This window comes from Coffea arabica, chromosome 11e (assembly GCF_036785885.1).
Source record: "Coffea arabica cultivar ET-39 chromosome 11e, Coffea Arabica ET-39 HiFi, whole genome shotgun sequence".
Classification (NCBI taxonomy): domain Eukaryota; kingdom Viridiplantae; phylum Streptophyta; class Magnoliopsida; order Gentianales; family Rubiaceae; genus Coffea; species Coffea arabica.
In genome coordinates, this window is record NC_092331.1 from 62176688 (window position 1) to 62196417 (window position 19730).

General features: G+C 37.3%; 2 protein-coding genes across 2 annotated transcripts; both read left to right on the plus strand.

Annotated features, from left to right (window-relative positions):
• Positions 1 to 438: 438 nt before the first annotated feature.
• Positions 439 to 6057, plus strand: LOC113719674 (glucose-6-phosphate 1-dehydrogenase, chloroplastic). The gene is made up of 10 exons (XM_027244943.2): positions 439 to 992; positions 1339 to 1571; positions 1689 to 1783; positions 1951 to 2065; positions 2868 to 3073; positions 3199 to 3348; positions 3429 to 3549; positions 3636 to 3865; positions 3969 to 4169; positions 5520 to 6057. Exons 1-10 carry the CDS (start codon positions 806 to 808, stop codon positions 5767 to 5769), a joined length of 1788 nt encoding a protein of 595 aa, XP_027100744.1. The 5' UTR covers positions 439 to 805; the 3' UTR covers positions 5770 to 6057.
• Positions 6058 to 12072: 6015 nt separating this feature from the next.
• Positions 12073 to 13802, plus strand: LOC113719510 (transcription factor TCP20-like). The gene is made up of 2 exons (XM_027244727.2): positions 12073 to 13383; positions 13483 to 13802. The coding sequence occupies exon 1, from the start codon at positions 12311 to 12313 to the stop codon at positions 13121 to 13123; it is 813 nt and encodes a 270-aa protein (XP_027100528.1). The 5' UTR covers positions 12073 to 12310; the 3' UTR covers positions 13124 to 13383; positions 13483 to 13802.
• The last annotated feature ends 5928 nt before the right edge of the window (positions 13803 to 19730 follow it).

Genomic DNA, 19730 nt, shown 5'->3' on the forward strand with positions numbered 1-19730 from the left:
AATTTTATATGCGTCGTTTTCGTTGTTTTCTTCTGTTCTCTCAAAAAAAAAAAAAAATACTAGTAGTATAATTTTAAGTCGTACATCTGCGTGCGTCACGAGGCAAAATACTACAAAGTTGGGCTGTTTTAGTTTTGCAGCAATTGCACCGATGTGGCCTCCATCCTTGACTTCCTACCCCCAGCAGCCAACATAACATAGTCGGTCAAAAATAGACCTGTTAACTGCATCTGCCCTTTTTCTCATGTCCAAATAAAACAAATCCCATCCCAGGCAGGGAAAAACCCACCAACCAACTTGATGCATGCTTGCTTCAAACTAATTCATCATCAAAAAATTAAAATCATACTCAAAACTCGTTTCATTTCAGAGCCACCATCCCATGCCCGCTTCTTCCCGGGGCCCCAACAAACATCCCCCAAAGGAAAAAATACACACACACACACACACACAAGAAAATTAGAAATATACAACAGGGAGGGTCAAAGCAAGCAAAAACGAGGGGCTGACTGAGAACTGAAGCAGGGCAAAGCAGCCTTTCGGAGATATCAAGAGACTAAGCCCTCGACATTTCCGAAGTTCTACTAACCCATCTCCCCTTCCTTACTTTCCTTCTCTGTTATTCTATAATCCTAATTTTAGTAGTGGCCTTTCTCACTTCTTCAACTCTGTAAACCCCATCTTTTTTCTTTATCGTTTCTTCCACTTTCTTAATACTTTGCTAGATTTATTCCATTTATTCATAGTTAGAAAGATACCTTCCTCTTCCTTCGAAATATTTCTGTGGTGATATAGAGTTGGAAAGATGGCGACGCTGTCTTCATCACCACATTGTTCATCATCCCCTTATTATTCCAATTCATCGTCAATTGTTTTTCATCATCAGAAAGTGGTGACTCTTTCTTCCATTCGTCCCCAGAGCTTTGGTCCAGGAAGATTTTCTTTACAATCAAAGACAAAACCGAATTCCATTGTGGTCTGCATGCAGGATGGTCAGCTCCCTTTTCCCCTTTTCTAAATTTGTACATCCGTCTATTCGGGTTTGTTTTCGCTCTTGCCTACGTATTTTGTGTTATTTTAGCCGACATCTTTGCTAATACGTTTATTCAATTGTTCGTTCATCAATGAATTGATCCACAAAAGCAAAACAAGTCTTTTTTCTTTTCCCCTTTTTCTTTTGATTTTGATGATATGCTAGCTACTATAACATTGGCTGATATATTAGCAAAAGATTGGAACTTTTTGTCATTTGTTGTAGATGTTCCGGTATGAAATTGCTTTTCTGGATTTTGGGTTTCCTTTGTTCTGATTTCTCGTGTGAATGGTAATCTAATACAGGTGCCGCAGCAGCAACTATTAGCCCCATTGAAAATGAAACTCCTCTAAAGAAGTTGACGGATGGGTTGTTAAATGTAGCCTCCCCGGAGGACCGCAAAGAGGCAGCTGCTTTTGATATCAATAGAGATAAATCCACCGTCAGCGTCACCGTAGTTGGTGCCTCAGGAGACCTTGCCAAGAAGAAGATATTTCCTGCACTTTTTGCACTTTACTATGAGGGTTGCCTCCCTGAGGTCTTCATCTTATTTATCCTGTTTCCACTTAGTTTGACTTGCAAAAATCGTGTTGGCCCAATTTCCACATGCTTTTATTCCGCTGAATAAGTAAATATTTATTTCTTTTCATTGCAGCATTTCACTGTTTTTGGTTATGCTCGGAGTAAGATGACGGATGCTGAACTTAGAACCATGGTTAGCAAAACTCTTACTTGCAGGATAGATAAGAGGTGGTCTTTGCTTTGTTCTCCTTGGTTTTATGTGCTTAATGTTACCTGTCGATGCTATTGTTACTCCTGCCACAAAGCATGTTGTTGCCAGGTGCCATTTGTGGTAGTTTTGAACTTGTGCTTATGCGGTTGACTAAAACTTTCTTGCATAACTTTCTCCTTTGTAGAGAAAACTGTGGTGAAAAGATGGAAGAGTTCCTAAACAGGTGTTTTTACCACTGTGGTCAGTATGACTCCCAGGAACATTTTGGAGAACTTGATAAGAAACTCAAGGAACAGGAGGTAATTAACGTTTGCAGACTTCAGCTGTTTAGCATCTGTTAATTTTTGCTTGCCTCATGTTTGTACTAAAAAGCTATTCTAAGGCAGGACCAAACTTTCTAGGTATTGTGACATATTGAAGTCAGAGCCTTTTCTGATTTTATCATGTGACGTGGAGTGTGTTTTTGTTAACTTGATGCAGTCATGCATACAATTTTACGATTACGAGGTTCATTTGATTCGAATATGAGACAATCTTAGAATTACAGCATCTCCACTTTTGCTTGTTTATACGGTGAATTGTTTTGTGCGCTTGTCAATCGCCTGTGATGGCATCCTAAGAGTAAAAGTTTGATGGAAGGTTCGTTCTTGGTGCATATATTGGTAAGAAAATTTGACAAGTAGAATACTTTGGAGTTCTCTGTTGCATTCTTATTAAAATTGGGAATCCTAATTTTATGACTACAGTTGCCACTTAAGTTGTTTAGCTGATAAGTATAATTAGCCAAGTAATGAGCGTCCCTTTTTTAAACTTGTTATGGAGATTAGAGATGAGATTTATTGCTTCTGATTTTGGGCTGTCAATAAAGTTCGGCTAGGTCAAAGTGAAATATGTGTTTCATTTAAAGAGTGATATTCACCTGTTCGATTGTGCTTTCAAAATTGTTTTTGGTCACTTGATTTTTCTAGTAGGATCTCACCGAATTCCAGCCTTGTGATTCGCATTGTTTTTGAAGCTTGAATGTTTGAGAATTGCTTGTGCAGTATCATAGCATATCCCTCTATCTTCCTCACATTTTTGATGATAACTATTTTCTTGTAGGCTGGCAGAGTTTCTAATCGACTTTTCTACTTGTCAATTCCACCAAATATTTTTATAGATGCTGTAAAATGTGCGAGCCTCTCTGCATCTGCTGCAAATGGCTGGACTAGGGTCATTGTTGAGAAACCCTTTGGTCGTGATTCTGAATCTTCTGCTGCTTTGACAAAAGCTCTTAAGCAGTATTTAGAGGAGGACCAGATTTTTAGGTGCTTCTCTTTGTACTGGATTTGGTTGTCATCTTTAAATGAACAGCCAGTGACAGTTTTTGAGTTGCTTATCTGAACTTGATTTTGTTCAAATGCCTTACTTTTTGGTAATTCCCCTTCAACAGGATAGATCACTATCTAGGAAAAGAGCTTGTAGAGAATCTTTCTGTCCTCCGCTTTTCCAACCTCATCTTTGAACCCTTGTGGTCAAGACAGTACATAAGGAATGTACAGTTGATCTTCTCTGAAGATTTTGGGACTGAAGGACGTGGAGGGTAAATCTCTTCCCAATAGTTGATTTAATCACCCCACATTAAGTTAAAGACTAAGTTTTCTTGATGTGTTGTGGCACCAGTTACTTTGACAGTTATGGAATTATCAGAGATATAATGCAAAATCATTTGCTTCAAATACTGGCCCTCTTTGCAATGGAAACACCTGTCAGTTTGGATGCAGAAGATATTAGAAATGAGAAGGTAGTACTTTACCCAGGCTATCCTATTATCTTTCTGGTTGCCTATTTTTTCCTACCTGTTTGTTCTAATTTCTTATGCAATGCCAGGTCAAAGTCTTGCGTTCCATGAGGCCTTTAAAGCTTGATGATGTGGTCATAGGACAGTACAAGAGTCACACAAAAGGAGTTGTTTCATACCCAGCATATACTGATGACAAGACTGTATCCAAAGACAGCAGAACCCCAACATTTGCTGCAGCTGCTCTTTTCATAGATAACTCAAGATGGGATGGGGTGCCTTTTCTGATGAAAGCTGGGAAAGCTCTTCATAATCGGAGGTTGGTTTTATCTACAGCTCACACTAAGACAATATTGGTTCTGTTCTCTAAAATGCATCTTTGGCTCCCACCCCCACCCCCCGTTTTTTGGGTTGCTTGTCAGGGCTGAGATAAGAGTGCAGTTTAGGCATGTGCCGGGTAACTTGTACAATCGAACCTTTGGGACAGATCTTGACCAGGCCACAAATGAGCTTGTTATTCGTGTTCAGCCAGATGAAGCTATCTATCTGAAGATTAATAACAAGGTCCCTGGTTTGGGAATGAGGCTGGACCGCAGTCATCTTAATCTTCTATATGCTGCAAGGTACTGTTGATTAATATTTTGTTTAAGGTGCACTTATTTTTATACAGACTGAAGATGAGGACTACTTTGCCATGTGCTTGTCGCATTAGTATCTCCATGTTGAAAAAAACAAAAGACGCTTTCACATTTTGGGTCAAATTTGAACTTTTTTCTGAAAAATTTTGTTGCAAAATATCTGCATGGAAGCTGATTGTTGTTTACCACCCAAATAAAAAGGAAACATCAATACCTAGTAGGAATTAGCATGAATCGGATGAATATAGTGGACATCTATGTTATACAATTATTGGTAAACTTTATGTGTTGTTGTGATATGGAGTCCTACAGACACTTAACTAACATTGATGAGAGAAGAAAATGAAGACCTACATGGGGATTTTTTTTATTTGAGAAGATCATTGAACCAAAGCAAATCAATTTATTCTTGTCAGAACTTGTGCTTTATCGAATTGTTCCATGGTTCTCGTGTGACTTTGAAATGTGGGATACTGGTAGCATGGAACAAGGTTGAATTCTGTCTGTTTATATGTGATCTCAGATGCCCGTAGGGACATTAATTACACCCGAACAAAAGAAAGTTAGGACTTGAGTTATTTCTTTTTTTTTTCCCTTAAATTTTTTCCATCTCTTTTTAACATCAATTTTGCTATTGCTTAGATTTCCAGTATTGTCAAGGATTAATGCTATGCAGCACTCTAGTTCCTACCATTTACCAACTGTATCTAGATATAAGGTTGATTCCTCTTGAGAAGCATGTTGTAGACTTTTATTTGATACTAGTTGTTTATGGGATGGTTGTGTTCCTACTTCAGAATATGTCAGATTCAGTTCTACCTTAGTCTGTTGGGCCTTGCATTTCAAAGCACTGCCTTGCTTTGCTTTCACATCCTGGTTATAGTTGGGCTTTCAAATTTTATATGTTTTCTGTCATTAACATCACGTGGATGGGTACGTACGGATACAATAATTTGACTTATAAAATGCGGGTCTCTATGATGATTTGTAAAAATTTCTGCAGGTAAGATTTCTTTGATTAAATGCAACAGGTTTGATGACTTTATTTACCTATCCTTCACCTGCTGATGAGATTTTATTACATGCATAGCGATAGACTAGTTAAAAGTTTAACTAGAAAAAGAACTAGTTTGGTTGTGAGTTCAGCGTTGCAAGGACAAAGGGGTAATGAATGAGATGTCAGATAATGAAGCGACCAACAATTTGTAGCTTGGCTATCGCAAAAGCTGTACTCATCTAGTGTAACTAGTATACCCGGGTTGTGAAGAATGTGAATAATTAGTGATTGATCATACCATTTTTCAGCTGAAAATTTGTTCTTTCTGGCTTCTGTAGGTACTCGAAGGAGATTCCTGATGCATACGAGAGACTTCTTCTGGATGCTATAGAAGGTGAAAGGCGGCTTTTCATCCGAAGTGATGAACTAGACGCTGCTTGGTCTCTATTTACTCCTGTATTAAAAGAAATTGAGGAGAGGAAAATCACTCCGGAATACTATCCCTATGGAAGTCGAGGTCCTGTTGGAGCTCATTACCTTGCAGCCAGATACAATGTACGTTGGGGTGATCTTGGTCTTGAGCAATAAAAGGAGAGCGTATATATATTATATTTCGAGTCAAGAAGCTACATTTGCAGTGGTGGGAGAGGAGCCAGTTGCTGGCGAAGGAATTCCACCAACAATGGCTTGGAGCTGATTCTTCTCCTCTCCGAAGCAGTCAGTCGAAAACTTGTTTTTATCAGTTTTGTTTTTTTAATTGAATTGTATGCCTGTCAATTCATCTACTATAAATTTTTTTTTTTTTTTGTAAGTTCAAGGGAGACTCTTTGAAGTCTTAGATGAAGAAAAGACGCGGGCTTGAGCCCTGGTTGACTAGTTAATATCTCTCAACTTGGCGAAATGGACTGTTCAGGCTGCGTCTTTTGCCCGAATAACATGGGCCTGTACCAGAGTGCGAAATTCAAGTGGGGAGTGCAACAATGAATGGCTTTGGTCTGATTTCAAAAATGTTGGTTGTCGCAGAACCAGAAATGAAAGAGAATCAATACCATCTCTCAATCTAAGAAATCTTACGGAGCGTTGCAAGAAAGTAGGAAAAGTAAAAGTGAAAAATCAGTTGAATGGTTGGTCATCATAAAGGCGCTTAAGATCTTTATGAAATGAGAGGTCAAGGCTTCAAATTTTGTCTCTCCCACCATCGATCATCAATTGTTATTTTATGTGGCTTTTCTAAATTCAGTCCGGGTATGTCTGGTCTAGGGGGTTGGATCGGATCTGTGCTCTTTCCCGTGATTTGAGTTAGATTTGTTTCTCTCGTCTCACATCGAAAGATCGTGGGGTAGTTACTCTGGATTTAAGGTCCACAGGTATCCCGTTTAGTTATCAATTAGCTGAACAAGATTGCTTTGTGGATCCCTCTTAGATTGTTCTTTGGACCGTTCTTGGGGCCATAGAGATTATCATGTTAGTAAAGATGCCATTTCCAAAAAATGCGACTTTAACTCCCAAGTCACAGCAGCAGTAAGTATGGCCACCAGTCATGACCTCCATAAGAGGGTTGAATTGTTTTTGGGATTTTTGTTACCTGGGTGGCTGCCGGGCAACTCAGCTTGAGAAAGAAGATAAGCTTATATTGACGGGTCTAACAAATGATTAACATAAATAAAGGGAGATGGGGGCGGGTTGCTCTGCTTTTACACATTTTTTGGCTTGGCGTGGCGTGTTTTACCTACTAATAAAAAGGAGAAGGGGGAGGAAGGTTTATAGCTAGCTTGGTTGCGGTGTGTGGTAAAAAAATGTAGTATGAACGGGGGAGCGAAGACGGGTGATGCGTCAACAACTGGCTTTTAAAAGCGTCCCCATATGTCTGCACGATGCCTAACAAACTTTCACACACACACACACACACACACACACACACACACACACAACCCATCATCCATCATCCATCAGCCATCATCATCATCATCATCATCATGATCATGCACGACACGCCCCCCAACCAATTATTATTATTAGTATCGATTTCACTCTATCTAACCAACTTAATAGTAATAAGTACATTCTCCGGTCCTCAGTCCATCATCAAGGACTGTAGGACTATTACAAGTTAGAAATGTGAGAGTAATAGTAGGAGGCGGTGGCAATTTCAAATTTCGGAAGCCATTACCCGCAGGCCAACGTGAATAGCGGAGGAAGCTGGGCAGAGTAAAGTCAAATTCCGCACGACAATGCAGATTGGAGAGAGCCAACGGGGGTCTTGACTTTCCATTATGCTTCTGAACAAAACCTTGCACTAGTACACTACTGTTTTCAAATGCACAATAATTACATCACATCACTGTACAAGTAATTTTGTACACCATCGGTATTTAGCATTTTTAGCTAACGGCAGTGATTTGAATAAATAAAAAGAACCGTCATTTTTTTTTTTACCCCCACCGTATTCGATTGGTGTCTTTTTCATCCTTGTTTGGTTCAGTTAAGGATAATCTGAAATGACTTTGCGGCCAAGACTTATTATGTCGAGTAAGGTCAAAGAAACATAAACCCTTTGATCACGCACACATCTAAAAACGCAAAACTCATCCCCTTTTTTCTAATTTCTTTCATTTCTCTAACATTTTTTTTTTTTTTTTTGGGAGAGGGTACTTAGGCCATGTCAAGCAATAGGGATGACAATTGGAGCGACCATCCATGAAAAATTAATGATTAATTATACTAATACGTTCATACTAAATCACTAATTAAACCTTTTTCCCTCTCGCGGGGCGGGAGCGAGGGGAATGTTTGGACAACGAACCCCTTATCCATTGCCATTCCTATTATGGCGGAATTAGAGGGGGCGTGTTAGGGCTGCTGCTCATTTCAAGATATGCTATGAAATCCTGTAATTTACCTGTGAAATATTTAAGATATTCATCCGTTGCGACATTACAATGAATTAGAATTTGCACGTTCGAAATTTTGACTAAGTTGGTTTGTTTGGATGGTGAAATTATTCCAAATAATATTTCGCTTGCATCATAAACACATTTTTCAATCCACCTTTTTATATTTCTAACCATCTTTTTATCTCACATACATCACATCACAAAAAGTGCTACAGTATTTATTCCAAATAATATTTCAAATAATATTCTATCCAAACAAAGTATCGAAAGAAAAACAGATAGGGGCTTAGGTGAATTCAAGTAAGAAATTTTTTTTTTTTTTTGTTTTGGGGGGGAGAGAGAGAGGATGATCTCCATTGATTTGTCTGAAAATTGCAGGTCACGCTTCGCAGGAATAGGGAATTGAAACTTCGTCTCGGGCAAGTTTTCCTTGGAATATAAAAGCTTGCTTCGGCAGGAACAACCACCAATGATGCTTCTAAAAGAACACGATATGAGTAGTAAACCCTACCCTATTATAGTGCTTTTAACAGAAACAAGAATGCTACTAGGCAGAGTGTTGAATATTGGTCACGCTTCCGGCAGATATTCCTACAAAAGAGTTATCTGTATATGATCACCCCCCGCTTTGACCTTCATTAGAAAATGCTTCCACCACTGATTTCTTTAATGGCAAGCTTCATGTAATCAATTACTACTATGTAGCACGGACAGGGAGATAATATACAAAACTACAAAAATTCTTTTTGAAAAAAATAGCTCTGTCAGTTGATTGGCTGCGCCACTTGATCACGATTTGAAAGCCAGTTGATGCTAGTACTCCTCCATAAACTGGCATAAATTTAGGCCATGACACAAGGGTCAAATATCAAAAGTAGTATAGTAGTTATCACTTTTCTAAGGCATAGAATCCCACATGCCATCCACTGGCCGTGGCAATACTGCCAAAGTACGGACTTATGATTGAGCATTGGGGATGGTGGCCCGTAGTAATTGGTCCTATGATTACCGCAAGGGCAATGCACCCACCTTAGATTGTTGGTGAGGTTGCCTTGCCATTTCCGTGGAACACAAGGTTGCTACAGTACAGACAGGACAACATGACTCTCTTAATTTAAGTACCTATACTGCTTACTAGTATTTACTAACAGGCAAGAGTACTGCGTCGACTGTCTTCCAGTTTCCCCTAATTACATCGTTCAAGCTAGTGATGCGATCGTAAGTAACTAACCAACAAGCTTGGTAAGCATGAGACTAGAACAAGAGGAAATTAACCAAAAAAAAATTTAAAGTCAAGTCTTTTCGCTTTTTATACCTCACTGAAGACGACCAACGAACAAAAAAGAATCTCTGGTAATTTGTGCCCTGATTAAAAAATTTTGTAGCCGCGGTCATGTTTTTTCCCGGATAATAGTATGAGAGGAAAGGAATGTTGGAGTAAAAACAGCTGTGACATTCACATGCACTTAATTAAGTGAAAGTGCGAGGTAATTTATTAAAAGTGAATTGGCAATTTATGGATGTGTATTAGTACAAGATAGGAGCCATCAAACAAAGCAGATTGTGGTTACAGAATAGAATACATGCATCTAATTCCTCACCTTTTTTAGTTCAGGAGAGATAAGAGAGGAAGGGGAAAAGGAAAGGGTTTAAAAGTTAAACCAGAGGCCACACTGGGTAAAGATTTGCCACCTTATGCGTACAGTCAGTTGGGGGTGTTCATATTTTGGAAAAAAAAAAAAAAAGGAAAAATTGGCCGATCCAATCTAAATCGGATTTCAGTACATCCGAATTCGGAAAAACCAAATATAATGTTTGGCAAAATGGTTCGAGAATGGATAATTAAAAATACATTATCGAATTACAAATTATTGAAAATTTTATAATATAATTTTATGTATATATATATATATATATATATATTACTAAATATAAGAGTAAATCTTAATTCTAATACTAATTACTAATTTAATTATAACTATATTTGGAAGTCAAATTTTGATGGACGCTGACATGTTTGAATTAAACTTGACAATTAAATTTGGAATTCCTTTTTATTTCAATGTTGTTTAAGAATTGAGGTTATGAGTTAGAACTTTCAGATTATGAACCTTTTTTTTTGCATTTTTTTTGAGTTAAGTTGATTGAATTTTATTGAAAAAACATATAGGATATTATTTTGTTATAATAATTTTTGAGAGAAAATTAAAATATTTTAACTCACTATTGACATTTCAGATTTTGGATATTACCAAATTATTGATTCTTAAATCCAATTTACCAAACCAAAAAATATATTGAGGGTGGTTAATTGCTCCCCCTCTCCCCAACTTTTCAAAAATATTTTTTTTAAAAAAAAGAAGACTGAAAACTATTAAAACTATTAATAATAAATCATCAAGTCTATTTGAACGAAGATATTTTCAAAAAATATTCTAGCACGATAGTATAATATTTTTTTGTGATGTAATAAATCATCAATTTTTTTTGTGATGTGATATATATATATATATATGTGACGGTGTATATTATCGGTGTCCGACGTTAAACATCTAAATCCCATTCACCTGTCAGCGCTGCAGCTACTGTACATATGTGTGCTGGCCGTTAGGGATCTGCCCAGACTATTTTCCAAGAGAATTTGAAAAAAAAAAAAAAAAAACCACAGCCCTTGCCCTTGCCATTTGAAAAAATAGCAGTACATTTTAATTATGCAAGGGTTAGTTGTCCACTGCCACTGAAGAGTTTAGAATGATAAATAAAAGGTAGTAGTTGGTCGAGCAATGATTGCGTGTTTGTAGGAACCGCTTAAAAGTTAGTAAAAGCCTTCTCACTTCTTTGCTTCTTAGGAATTTGACAAATTAAGGTCCTTTGGATTGCATTTTTCGTCATTTTTCATGGAAAAATTACTATAGCGATTTGATGTATGTGAGGAAAAAAGGTAATAGGGAAATGTGTTCATGAAAAATGATGAAATTTTTCTACGAAAAACAGCAATCCAAGCAAGACCTAAATGTGCCTGAGACGCGGCATGTGTAGATGAGGGGCTGGAACTGCAATTTGTACACTGTGCATACTACTATTAGCTACTGGCGAAGAAGATACCTTAGTGAGAGTTAATTTCTACGCAGGAAAATGACAATAATGCTAAGAGGCAGAGTGACGAAGCCAAAAGAGTTGTTACATCACATCAGATAAAGAGTAAAGGCCAATGTTGATAATGTCCACGACGTAAGCATGAGAAAATATCGTACTCCCACTAAGCATCAATCAAACAAAATAATAGTTAATAATAATAAATTATTAATTCTACAAAAGATTTTACTATCAAATTTTGTACGACAATTAGGTGAAAGAGGAAAAAAGAGAAAAAAGGGTACCTCGATCTCAATGCGCAGCAGCGCTAGCTCTTAAATCCCTGCAACCGCAAGGGGTCGTAGATGAATTCTTGAAGATAAGCAAAAATGCTGTAGAATTCCGCTAAACTTGTGTACAACTAGTAGGAGTATGTACTTGTAATTTACGTCAATGTCATGCCACAAAAAAATATTTTACCGCATGCCCAGGAAAGTTAATAAGTATCCCTTGAACACGTCGAACCCCCGCTGGTTAATTAATTTCAAGATTCACCACTACTTGCTTGTAGTTAAGATTAAAAGGAAAAAGGGTGTGGTTGGTTGGTTGGTTTTTGGAAGTGCATGAAATGATGAGCAGCTGCTGCTGCTGCTGGCGGATAGTGCAGTAGTAGTGCCAACGCAAGCTCAGATGTGGGAGGGAGGTGGGAATGGGGAATTATGGAACACAGACAACAAAGATCAAAGTAAAGCACCATCTTTTCTTTATTACCTTTTTCTATCCAAACATATTATCAAATTATTATTGCTGATTAATAGCAGAGTATTAGTGATTATAGCAGCGGTAACTACTAATTCCGGTGCAGTAGCAGACTAGCAGCAGGAGTAGAAGTAAAAACTGTGGGGGTGTTCAAAATTTGAACAAGAAGCAAAGGATATTGACACTTACAGTGAAAGGTCATGAAAGCCTAGGACTTTTCATGTCCCCTTCATCAATCAATAGGCCCCATTTCTTATTATTATTTTTTTCTCCCTACTCTCGCGGAATCCAGGGAGCTCCAAAAGTAGTAGCCAGAGCCACAAAGAAAGAGAGAGAAGGGGGAAAGGGGAGGTGCGGGGCGGGGGGTGCCCACCTTCTTAAGTCGTTTCCCACCATCGGACATGGCTGAAAACAAGCCAACAGACATCAACAAGGATTTCCGAATTTTGGCCTCCTCCGATAACAAAGACGATGGCGGCAAGAAGCAGTTAGTCCCCAAAAGAAGTTCCAACAAGGACAGGCATACAAAAGTGGACGGCAGAGGCAGGAGAATTCGGATGCCAGCTCTTTGTGCTGCCAGAATTTTCCAATTGACGCGAGAGTTGGGCCATAAAACTGACGGCGAGACTATCCAGTGGTTGTTACAGCAGGCCGAGCCCTCAATTATCGCCGCCACCGGTACAGGGACCATCCCAGCTTCAGCTCTTGCAACTGCAGCTTCAGGGTCGTCTGTTTCTGAACAGGGGAACTCTGTTGCCACCGGTCTGCATCATCCCAAGTTTGATGAAGTTGGGCCAGGGATGGGGATTAGGATGAATTGGGCTGCGCTGGGTGGAAATATCGGTAGATCCCCTCACGTCCCTGCTGCTGCCTGGCCTTCTGTTGCAGCTGGTTTTGGGTCTGGTTTTCTGCATAATTCTACCCTCCTGAGCTCAAATTCTGTGAACCAGAATTTGAACTCCGGGCCTAAGTTCGGGTTTCAAGGCCTAGAGTTTCCGAGTTCGGCAGGTTTTGGTCAGCAACTCCCAGGTTTGGAGCTTGGACTTTCTCAAGACGGTCATATGGGATCCCTGAACTTCCAAGCCTTACAACAATTCTACCAGCAGATAGGGCAAAGCGGAGACGGAGCCGGTTCCGGTTCGGCAAATAATCAGCAACAGCATCATCCTCCTCCTGCTGCTGGGGGTGATGACTCCCAAGGATCGAGACAGTAGTAGCAGCCGCTATCTAGAACATCGGGATGCTTTGTCGAGATTCAGTTTAACTATGAGTAGCATTAGAAGGAGAGCTGAGTGATCTCTGATGGTTTTCCCCCTCTTTTTTTTTATAGTGCAAAATGAGATTGTTTGAAGGTTAGTGACGTCATGGAATCCATTCTCGCCGGAATGGATGTCGTCGCCCTGCCTGATTGAACGTGGCTGCAAGGGCCTGCTCTTTATTCTGCTGCACAGCTCATCCCAGTATCCTCATATAGGTAAATTGTTGCATTAGGCTGATTGGGGCTTCCCTTTATGTGAAAATTCATTGCTGTGGGCTTGTGTTGTTAATCAAAATTTCATCTTTGCCTGTGCAGGCTGGACTAAAGAGAGCCGAAGATGCCATAAAAGGTTGCTTGTGATTTTTGTTATATCAGTTTGAGGTGTGTTTTAATTTACAGACAATTAACTACGCAGGCATATATAGTGGTTTGATGTTGTTGCAACTAAATGAAATGAGCGGCAATTTGCCTTCTTTACCTGTAATCTTTTGAGAGTTTCTTTATCACACTCATACATTGGTTAGGATCAGCAAAGGAACTAGGTAATGCTATGTTGCAAGATGTTTCTTTGAATTGTCAAAGGTATCAGAACTGGTAATTTACAAGAGGTACAAAGCTTTTTCTTTTTGCCTGCAGTGATGGTCAAATTAGCTGAAGGGAGAGCCAAATGCGAACTTTCCTACTATTATTCAGCAAATTTCATTACATCCGTAGTTCATTTTCTTCTGCCTTCCAATGTGATAACTCTTTGGTAGCTTTTGGGTGAAGTATAATGTTTGGTACCAAACATCGACCGTAACATGTTGGTTAGGGTGTCCTGTGCTCCTAGCAAACGGAGTACCGTTTCTGTTTGATCAACGATAAACTTGGATACGAGTAATAGGGGGCTGGCTCTCCACAAAATTTAGCAAATTTTTAACGTGTCCTGATGCGCATTGAGAAGGAATAAAATTAGTTGTTTAGTACTAGTAAACTTTTAGTTATCTACCTAAGATTTGATGATATAGAATGCAGAGGCTGCTTCAGAAGAAGAATCAGCTATGGAAACAAGACTAAAAAGCTGGTGCAGAGGTTTGTTTTGAGCTCAGCAAACGCCACCCCAGGCCCTGGAAAATTCCTGCGAGTGGCAAAACTACCTACCTACCTAAATTGAGCTCAAAGGCAATTAATATATATATATATATATTACCTAAACCTGCATCCAGTAGTCTTTCCTTTTCAATATGGTAACTACTCAATTTTTGGCCCAAATTAAGGAATGCCCTGTTCAGTTATAGAAAAATGTATCATTGAAGGAGAATGAATGAGAACGCTGCAACGCTGTGGACTAATTTTGAGAAATTTGTGCTTGGCTTCTGCAAAAGTGCCTTGCCTTTTACTTAGCTTATATTTCTGTAAATACGAGGAACAGGAAGGAAGTAATAGGTGCTACAGGAAGCTGTACGATAAAAAGGATTGGCCCATCCCACGGATTATTTAGGATTTTGTGCAAGTGGGAATTCCAACTGGTTGGATGTCTTTGTAGAAAACTCCTTGGCCCTTCACTAGTTTGTAGACTCGTAAAACCCTCGAGTAATGGCATGATAAGAGTCATTTTGTACCTGCTGCTATATAGCCTGGAGGCTGCCCTTTCGTCCAACCTCGTTTGTGTCGGTGAAGAAAAGCAAAGACTTCAACGAATCCAGGAGGGAGCATGCATACTTTATGAAAAAGTTGATGCTCAATTTGTGAACATGTTGGTATTGTAGTCTACCCTGTCATCATTTGGTTTTTCTTCTTTTAGGCTGGGGTTTTTTTTTTTTTGCATCGCGCGACTAGGGATTTACGCGAGCCGAGCTACTCGCGAGTAGCTCGGTCAACGGTTTGGCTCGAACTCAGTCAAACCGAGTTCGAGCCGAGTTTCGAGTAGTTCGATTGGCGTTCGAGTCGAGTTTCGAGTCTCAAAGTTTTGGCTCGAGACTTGTCGAGTAGCTTGTCGAGCCGAGCTATTTAAATAATATATTTATAATTTAAATAATATATATGTATTATAATTATAAAATGACTATTATGGGTATAGGTTATACGGAATTTACAATATACTCTTCTTTATAATAAAATTTTATAAGGATAAAAAAGTAATAACATAATTATAAAAATACCTAAAAAGAAAAAATGTCTAAAAAATGCCTCAGTTTTTTGGTCGAGTCGAGTCAAAAAACTTGATTAGACTCGGCTTGATAAGGATTGACCAAGGGTCGAGCCTTATCGAGTCGAGTTTCGAGTTTAGAGTGAGTACATCGAGTCAAGTTTCGAGTATCAATTTTTTTGACTCGATCGAGCTCGAGCCTAGGGATATATGAGTCGAGTCGAGTTCGAGCCTAGGGATATATGAGTTGAGTCGAGGCTACTACTCGAGCTTAACTCGGCTCGATTACATCCCTACACGCGACACAGCTGATAACAGTAGTAGATATAAAAAATCGCCATTATGCGATGATAAAAGGAGTGGGTCACCAAGCTATTACTACTATTAGATGCAAGAAGTACTTCATTCACGCAGACAAAGGCCTCCTTTGAGGGCCAAAAAAGGAAAATCATTTTCAAAACAAAGACTCAGGTATTTCTATCAGCACCAATAGTTCTAATAACGGCCAACAAGTTCTTATCAATAAAAAAAAAGGACACAATATTTACATTCGTATATCTACAAAAAGACTCATGAAATTATATATATAGGTTTGTTTGGACAGCAAATTATTTGGCCAAATATATTTGCTTACATCATCATTACAATTTTCAATACACTTTTTTATTTTCCCAATTACCTTTTTATCTCACATACATCACATCACAAAAAGTGCTACAGTAAAAATATCTGAAATAATTTACAATCCAAACAAAATGATGTGAGATAAAAAGTACTCCCTCCGTCCCACTTTGATAGTCCTGTATTCCTTTTTCATCTGTCCCAAATTGTAGTCCACTTTCCAATTGAAGAATGTAGTTGTATTTTAATTTTTCTAAAATACCCTTATTCAATGTAAGTAGTTGTTACTATAAACCTACCCCATTTAACGAGAGTTGATTCTTTTTTTTACCATCAATTCAAGTTCCCATAAAGTTGTACCATATTTAATGTGAGGGTATTTTAGGAAAATAGCAATCTAAATTTACTTTTCCAACAAAGTTAATTACTTTTTCTTAAACTGTGTGAAAAAAGAAACAGGACTATCAAAGTGGGACGGAGGGAACAGTTGAAAATATAATTTAGCAATCCAAACACCGTACAGCTCCAAACACACGCTAAATAGCACGAGACTGGACTCCTGAAACCGGAATAGTACCATGGAACAAATTGCCTGCAGCAACCCGTGCAGAGCAGCCCAAGTAAAGTAATGATGCAGGGGGAGTGTCCGAGAACGGCACATGCTGCATGTGGTGCGGACGACCTCATAAAACCCAAAAGTTCATTAAAAGGGACGTGTCTCAGGCTTAAGTGCACTGCAAATTCTTAGTGGTGTCGTCGAACCGTTCAATTTCGGGCCCGGAGGCTTCACGACTCTAGCTTTATGCCTTTATCATGGCCAAAATTTGGCTTTAGGGCTTTAGGGTTCCTTTTTTTTTTTTTTTTTGCCTCAATGCTGTGCTCTAAAAACACATGATAATTAGTGCATCAAATAAAAAGGGTGGGTGCACCACTAAATCTACAAAACTATTATTATGTACTCTCTAAATTGCATGAAAAGATTTACCCCCTTATGGAGAAGTGACAATAATAATTTAACAATTTTGCTTCTTTTTTTTTTTGGTACTTTCTGTTATTCATTATATATTTTAATCTTGTTCTTAAAATGCAGTAGTATTAACTTTGAAACGATACCTTTTTCTGTTCTAGACCTTTGACGGCTTTCTATATACGAATTTGGAAAGATATTCAACCAAGATAAGAAATTCAATCCAGCATTTAACGAAATATGGTCGAAAGTTGTTGATTATCCAATCATCAAATAAGTGGAATTAGAAAAAGACTATTCACGCACAACACCCATCCTCAGATGGGTCCAAATATTCTAAACCTCTCAGGTGCCTTTAGAGATGGAGTTGAAGCTAATCAGCAGGTGGGCAAATGCGATGGAAAACTACTACTAGTACTTGATTTAATTAATACGTACTAGTGCTATTTCTTTTATTTTAGTATTACTCTTCAAACTTCTTTCCACGCCATCTCATATCCCTCCAAAATTGGAGGCTTCTGCAGATTCTACAAAGTAATGAGCCGAAAACAGTAGTCATGTAGGCCACGACTCACGAGGGCCAATATCCATATGATTTTAAAGCCTTAAAGAATGTAGTGTAGGGAGCGTGGACAACCTCATTGCGATGTTTATCAATGAGTAATTTCTGGACCCCACATAGATATTCCAAATCTGGATGAAAAGCGCCGGGGTACCGTACAATCAATCAATATAATTATGCTGAATCATACTGAGGGTTAGTCACAAAAACTCCCTATAAGATTTAATTAGTTTTGTACTTTACCCCCGATGTTTCGTTATTCAACTAACATTGCATATAAATATCAAAAAGATACTGATACCCCTAAGGGTTAATCACAGTAAATCCCCTTAATTTTGCACTCCAAATCAATAATATGTTTCTCTCTTTTAGTATAACTAACAAAAAATATATATACTTCCATATCAAAAAAAAAAAAAAAAACCTAGCTACTAAAAGAAACATTTAGCCACATGCACATTCTCAAAGAGATATTGACAATATCCCAACCAATTTTATACTTTGGAAATATTTTCATATTTTAATCTTTAATAACAATTTTTGTTTTTTTTTCCATTATTAATTCAAATTAGCAAGATATTCTCCTTAGTCTAAACAAAAAGTGCAATTATGGAATGAAATTTAACTAGGACCATATATATAAAAATAAGGAGGGACCAGGTGGTTCATCAAACCCCTGCCTAGCGTTACACATTCTCCACCACCAATATGACAACCAGGATAAATCATCAACGTGACAGAGAGGAAACAAAATCTCAGCCACGTCAATAGTGGTGTAAACGGTGTAATGCCAGGTTGAGGTTACGTCGCGTTGTAGGTCCTGAGCGATGGTGACAGTTCAGAAACCTTCTCCCTCCATAAACATAACATCACCTTCTTTTTGTCATTATCTTAAATAATAGGTTTATTCCTTCAAAAAAATTATAGGTTTATTTTTTAAAAAGAATAATTAGTTTATTAATTTATTAGCATGTTCATATTTAATGTACATTTTTATTAACAAATAAATTATTTTATTGATCAGCCATTTTAGGATTAATAAATAATACAATCTATATTTTTATTACAACTAATTTTATATGAATTCAAATTTAAAATTTAAAACTTTTCCACTTCAAATGAGTGTTTTATAAATCTTTTATTTTTTGTTTACAAACTTTAACCCTGTTTTTCTTCCATAATTAAAGAAAATAAATTTGAAAATTTTGATTAGACCCATATTAAAAGCATTAACCCAGTTACAACTTTATCACTTTGGCCCATTTTACTCTTTGATTAATAAAGATTGATTTGTCAAATTTAAGGATTATTCCCATTTTTTTATCATTTACATAGTAACATTTTTAGCACTTTCTTTCTGGGTATATACATAGATTTGTTAACACATTCAAATGATATATCCAATTATAACCATTCTTTAACCATTTTACCTATTGCAACTAAATCAATTTTTTTAGCATTAAAATCATCCTATTAAACAATTATTTTGACCAATGAAGTAAACATTCTGACAAACAAAATGTTATCTAAATAATTTTTGACATATGTAAATCTTCATCTGGATAATTTTTCATATAACACGTATATCAAAAAGTGCAAATAAAATTTTTTTATATGAATTTTAAATTAATAAAAAGGGCATTTAGATTTTTTTGAGTTTTTATCAAAAATTTTAAAACAAGTATTTTTTAAACAATGATCTTGGGTGGTTATCACAAAAAATAGTAGTATTTCACCAAAATTATACCCAATTATTTTTCCTTAACAACTATAATTCTAACTTTTTTGTTTGAAAAAAAACACACTTAAAAAGTGAGGCAACGAATCCTAAATAGTAAAAGGAGTATAAATATAAGAGTATAGGGTTGGAGAGGGTAAAGTCAAGGGATCTGTAGTCGTAGGTTGGGATGAAACTCTGAAAATAGGGTGATTTGTGTGGGTTAAATGGGTATAGTTTTACATGATTTTGATTATTTTAACCATTTATGATTCACTACAAATTTTATTTATTTTTTCTCCCATATTCTGTAAGCAACAAAATACGATATCATTGTAATCAGTAAAAATAAAAACATATTATATTAATAAATATATTTTTAACTAAAAAAATTACACAGAATGACCAATAGTGGTGAGTTTCAAATTTCACACTTTATAAGAATCTCAAAATAATTTAGATGTGAATACAAGAAATCAATTAACACTCAATGAGTTAATTAAAACTTTGATGGAAGGGAGGGAGGAAGTAGGATGAAATTTAACAAAAATTTAAAAAATGAAAATTA

Bases quoted from the DNA above. Each gene is read 5' to 3' on its own strand.
- LOC113719674 (XM_027244943.2), top strand. From the start codon at position 806: ATGGCGACGCTGTCTTCATCACCACATTGTTCATCATCCCCTTATTAT. The intron at 3,349-3,428 runs GTAAATCTCTTC...TTGTGGCACCAG, and splicing joins GGGACTGAAGGACGTGGAGG to TTACTTTGACAGTTATGGAA. The intron at 3,550-3,635 runs GTAGTACTTTAC...ATGCAATGCCAG, and splicing joins AAGATATTAGAAATGAGAAG to GTCAAAGTCTTGCGTTCCAT.
- LOC113719510 (XM_027244727.2), top strand. From the start codon at position 12,311: ATGGCTGAAAACAAGCCAACAGACATCAACAAGGATTTCCGAATTTTG.